The 6000-nt window shown below is 38.3% G+C and overlaps 1 protein-coding gene across 1 annotated transcript in view; it reads right to left on the bottom strand.

Moving 5' to 3' along the window:
* The window catches only part of LOC133639062 (phospholipase A2-like), a 38386-nt gene extending 34215 nt beyond the window's left edge, over window positions 1–4171 (bottom strand). Inside the window, exons 1-4 of the mRNA XM_062032147.1 lie at window positions 3187–4171; window positions 2971–3118; window positions 2769–2902; window positions 2585–2699 (exon numbers count right to left, since the gene is read on the bottom strand). Of these exons, the coding sequence (XP_061888131.1) occupies window positions 2585–2699; window positions 2769–2902; window positions 2971–3118; window positions 3187–3235 (446 nt within the window). The 5' untranslated portion in view covers window positions 3236–4171. The remainder of the gene's footprint in view (window positions 1–2584; window positions 2700–2768; window positions 2903–2970; window positions 3119–3186) is intronic.
* Between the last annotated feature and the right edge of the window lie 1829 nt (window positions 4172–6000).

Raw genomic sequence — 6000 nt, 5'->3', positions numbered from 1 at the left:
TGCCGACGACTTAGTAGATAAGCTTCTTCTTTTTCTCTACCTTCTTGTTATAGGGCATTTTGTAATATAAAGTAGCATAAAGTTCTAACTTATATCTGTCAGTAGACTCGCCATGAAAGCGCTAAAACATACCGGTGTAGTGAGTTTGCATTATTCACCCAAGGAACTTTAGTTATTAGAGAGTTCCGGTCAGGCGGTTTTTCACGGGACACATTTGCGCCATTGTTGTTGCACTAGTGAGCCACGGATGAGGAGATGCTGCTCTGTTATTGATTTAAGTAAAGTCTGAATGTCATTAAAACAGTTAGCTCCATCTTTTGACACTTCTTCCACTCCCGTCCTCGCACGCTACACCGCTACAACAAAGATGACGGGGAGAAGACGCTGTCGAAGGTGAGCCACGTAAATAAGACCGCCCACAAAACGCCGCATCCTGAAGCGACTGTCAGAAAGCGGCTTGAAGATGATCTGCAAACCATAATCTGTGCAACATTTTGACCAAAGAACCACCATTACATGTTATGTAGACCACAAGGAAGTGTTTTACATTTAGAAAAAAATCTTAATATCACCCCTTTAATGCGCCTTATGTATGAAAATAAACCTGACGAGACCCCATCGGCAGTGCGCTATATCTGGTGCGCCCTATGGTCCGGAACATACGGTATATGGCTCAACTAGGAATGGGCACCAAATTTGGTACTTTAATTCTGTCAGGTAAGGGTACCGATTCACATAGAATCAAAAAGGTGCCCTATTTTGATACCTAATTGTTTTACGTGACGTCACATCCGGTTGCAAACTCGGCACTGGCTCAAACAAAAACAAAAAAAGATTACTTCTTAATACTTGCAAATTATACTTCAAAGTGTAGGAAAAGAAGACAACAAACATTGTCATGTTTTAAATGTACAATTTAATTGTTTTTAAATTTAATAACTAAACTATTAACATTTAACACATGAACACACACAAAAGTACCAAATATTGATAGCATTGAATATCAGTATTGGTTCCTGTTTTCCCGAATTGTGAAAGGTACCATTCCCACACTGCAAAAAATGAAATCTAAGTAAGATTAAATATCTCAAATAAGGGTGATATTTGTATGTTATATGTATGTTAGTGCTCTACTTGTTTTAAGGGTTTTGGTCCTAAATGATCTCAGTAAGATATTACAGCTTGTTGCTGAGATTTTATGACCTATATTGAGTAAAACATGCTTGAAACTATTTTTGTCCAAATGTCCAAAACACACCCAGCAATGGTGCACAGGAAGGCGGGGAAAAAGAGGGGAAAAGGCAGCCAAAATGGTCAAAAGTCCCAATTTTGTCCAAAATACCTCCCCGGGTTCCAATCCCACGAGTCCCGCCGCCGGCCGCACAAGTCCCGGGATGCAAAAAATGTCCAAAACGCACCCAGCAAAGTCCCACGGGAAGTGGGGGAGAAAAGTCTGGAAAAGTCCCCAAAAATTTTCAAAATACCTACCCAGGTTCCAGTCCCACATGGAGTGCCACAACTCTTAAGACTTGTGGCACTCGAACCCAGGTGTGATTTTTGAACATTTTACCGACATTTCTCAATTTTCTCCCCGCCTTCCCGTGTGACTTTGCTGGGCGCGTTTTGGACATTTTGGGCATCCCGGCCGGCGGCGGGACTTGTGGGACTCGAACCTGGGTAGGTATTTTGGACATTTTTGGAACTTTTGCCGACTTTTCCAACTTTTATCCCCCTTCCCTGTGGGACTCGGCTGGGTGTGTTATGGACATTTTGGGCATCCCGGGACTTGCGCGGCCATACATAAGATTTTATGTTAGAGTGTTTTGCTTGTTTTAAGGGTTTTGGTCCTAAATGATCTCAGTAAGATATTACAGCTTGTTGCTGAGATTGTATGACCTATATTGAGTAAAACATGCTTGAAACTAGAATATCAGCTGTTGCAAAGCTGTCATCAACACTCACAAGTATAAAACAACTTTTTTAAAGTAATCATTTCTTATTTCAAGCATAAAAAAAAAATCAGGACTTTGACACAATTGTGTCTCATAATTAAAACAGATGACAGCCAAATGGACTTTGCTGTTTTATTTTCAATGAAACAATAGAAAATACATACTCATATAGTAGTACACTTGTTATTAGTGAGAATATACTTATTTTAAGGTATTTTTGGGTTCATTGAGGTTAGCTAATTCTACTTGTTTTAGAAAGTCTTGACAAGCCAAATTTTCTTGTTGTATTGGCAGATAATTTTGCTTAGTTCAAATAAAATACCCCTAATTTTTGTATTTTTATTTCTTGTTTTTGAACACTGACTTTTTGCAGTGCAGTCTTGAATAAAGTCTTTAAGTTCATTCTTGTCGCTAATCATTTATACACGGTGAAAATATTTCACAACATCAGAGTTTTAAATATATTGTTTCTATTGCATGAAATTATTAAAGAACTTACTCAATGTTCTTCAGAGGCATGTATGACGTGAGTTTTAATAAACCCATTGGATGCGAGGCAAAAGGTTGTGAGGAAAGAATACAACATAAAAAGGGACATAATGGATTATTTCCAATTAAAGTCAAGATTTTACTTGCACAGGTGACCCGGCAAGTGCTCGTGTTCGGGGTTCCATGGCGACCGGGCAAAACACTCCGCCGCCTTCCTGTCACACTCGCAGATGAACATCTCGCATTCGTTGTTTTTGTCTGCAGACACGCACATTGTCACTAAAAACACCCCCGACAGGTGGATCTTTCCGGTTTAGGTGCACCTACCGCCACAGGTGACCTTCTTGTTGTCCTCGTCACAGCTGTAGTCGTAGAACTCCGTGTACGGGTTGTCGAAAATGGGCCAGCAGTCAGGATGCTGCATGGATTCGCTGTAACACTTGTCGTGAACGTAACAGCACCTGTTGAGGTAAACGTGATGAGAAAAAGGTGCTGTGGGAGTGACAATCACGCGGTATCGGACTCTGACCTATCCAGCTCATCCACAGGTGTGCCCGAGCCGCCTTTTCCGCAGTAGCAGCCGTAGTCTGCGTAGTCGAAGACGGGCCAGCTATCAGGCATCACACACAGGATCATTCTCCGGAACTGGTTAAGAGCCTTGTAAGGCAGGGCTTGGGCTGAAAGGCACAATATGAACTGACATACTTGTAATGGATTACTTCATAGCGTTTGTAGAGCGACTTACCCACAGAGAGGCTTAAAGCCAACAGGAGAAGAGCGTGGAAGGCCTTCATGGTGCCGAGCTAAGGTTTGGTCACACGACTGCCGCACGGGGACCCTCTTTATATAGTCAATGACCTTGGTATCTGCAATGTCAGCTGTTCATACTGCGCAGGGTCGCACGCCTCACGATGTACGATGACTTTCAACATGTACGGATACTTAGTGACTCTCACACGCTGAGAAATCTCTGTACTTGATGTTCTGTCCTGGTTAGGGATTGTTAAGTGATCCACCATGTTCTGGTTAGGGAAATACTAAAGTGCTTTATCAAAATCTTACATTTGAATGCATGCATACAACATATGGAATAAAAGGATATTCCAAAAAATACTGTATAGGTTCCACTTTTAAAATAAAATTACATTTCTAAAACTGACAGTACATATCCACCTAGTCTAGGGTTGTCCCGATACTAATATTTTGGCACCGGTACCAGTACCAAAATGTATTTCGATACTTTTTTAAATAATCTTAGGGTACATTAAACATATGTTTCTTATTGCAATCAAATAACAAGTTTGGCCTTAAATAAAATAGTGAACATACGATACAACTTGTCTTTTAGTAGTAAGTAAGAAAACAAAGAATCCTAATTAATCTGATGACATATGCAGTAACATATTGTGTCATTTCTCATTCTATTATTTTGTCAAAATTATAAAGGACAAGCTGTAAAAAGGGATTATCAATCCACTTGTTCATTTACTGTTAATATCTACACTTCTGTTAAAATGTAATAATCACTTATTCTTCTGTTGTTGTATGTGTACACATTATGTATATATTCGTATATACATATGTTGGACTAATATAGCGATAAAAACATTTTTTATTTATACCTGCATTGTCCTTTCCATCCTTACACTTTCCAACATTGTAACTGAGCTACTGTGTTGAACAATTTCCCTTGTGGATCATTAAAGTTTGTCTAAGTCTAAGTCTGGATGCTTTACATTAGTTTTGGATCTCTCTCTCTCTCTTTGGATGATACCACAAATGTAGGTATCGATCCGATACCAAGTAGTTACAGGATCATACATTGGTCATATTCAAAGTCTTCATGTGTCCAGGGACATATTTTCTGAGTTTATAAAAATAATATGAATTTTAAAAAAAAAGGAAATAAGATTTTGTGACAATAAAAAATATAGATGTAATCATAGTAGTATCGACTAGATACACTATTGTACTTGGTATCATTACAGTGGATGTCAGGTGTAGATCCACCCATGGCATTTGTTTACATTCAGGCGCGCTAGCTTCTGTTAGCGGTGACGCCGGTGAGCTAGTCGCAGAGGTCCCCAACCACCAGTCCGTGGATCGATTGGTACCGGGCCGCACAAGAAATTAAAAAAAATTAAAAATATATATTTTTATTTTTTTATTAAATCAACGTAAAAAACAAAAGATACACTTACAATTAGTGCACCAACCCCAAAAACCTCCCTCCCCCATTTATACTCATTCACACAAAAGGGTTGTTTCTTTCTGTTATTATTATTTCTGGTTCCTACATTATATATCAATATATATCAATACAGTCTGCAGGGATACAGTTCGTAAGCACACATGATTGTATTTTTTTATGACAAAAATTAAAAATTAAAAAAATAAAAATACCGGTAGAACCAGTACTTTTCAACAGAGTATAGTACTGTTTTTGATTCATTAGATAGATAGATAGATAGATAGATAGATAGATAGATAGATAGATAGATAGATAGATAGATAGATAGATAGATAGAACTTTATTGATTCGTTCAGGAGAGTTACCTCAGGAAAATTAAAATTCCAGAATTGAGATCGAATTTAAAAAGTAAAAAGTAAATAATGAGGGTATAAATGGAAACAAAATAGAAAAATATCACAATAAGAATAAAAATAAAAAGCAACAATGAGAATAAAAATATAACAGTAAAATAAGAATATAACAAGAGAAACTAGGGGGTAGTGACCATGTTATGAAAAAGTAGTACCGCGATACTATACTGATACCGGTATACCGTACAACCCTACCATCTACTCAATGTGTATCATTTCAGGCAACTGTATTTTTGTACCTATTGTGAAAAAAACTAATTTGAGTAACAGGATTGGAAGTAACAGGAGTGAGTTATTGGCATATAATTAGCAAATAGAGTAGCTCTTAACTCGAAAGACTTGAATCTGCGTGCATCAATGAATTGGTGCTTGGTTTATTTAATAGGTGGCCTATTCCAGCTGATTTCAGGTGAAAAATGTACTATTCCCTGGACTGAGTGCAAAATGAAACCTACCGTATGTCATCTACATGAACCACTGCTTTACCAATGGTCCTATTAAACACTAGGTTTAAAAAAAAAAATAGCACGCTTATTTTTGTTTGCTAGATATTCTTCCAACCATAATGACTGGTTGTTTGTGTTACCTGTTTGTGCCCTTGAAGCCAATACTGCACTGGCGTGTGAAGAAAAGTGAGACTTTCTGTTTTGACGGAATCACTACCTTGTAAGAAAACCTATTAAACACCATAACTCCATTAAACACCTGTTTGATGAAGTTGACACTGGAGGTCAGGTCCGATCTGCGAGAGATCCGACATTACGATATATATACTTTATTGATCCTCGAAGGATGCCGCAGGGCCAACACAGATAGACAACATTCACACTCACATTCACACACTAGGGCCAATTTAGTGTTGCCGATCAACCTATCCCCAGGTGCACGTCTTTGGAGGTGGGAGGAAGCCGGAGTCATATGGCATTATTTGACAGATAAATAAATATCAGGTTCT

Source organism: Entelurus aequoreus, linkage group LG21 (genome assembly GCF_033978785.1).
Source record: "Entelurus aequoreus isolate RoL-2023_Sb linkage group LG21, RoL_Eaeq_v1.1, whole genome shotgun sequence".
In the NCBI taxonomy this organism is placed as follows: Eukaryota; Metazoa; Chordata; class Actinopteri; order Syngnathiformes; family Syngnathidae; genus Entelurus; species Entelurus aequoreus.
Note: the sequence above shows the minus strand (reverse complement) of the source record. Positions and strands in the feature narration are given on the sequence as shown.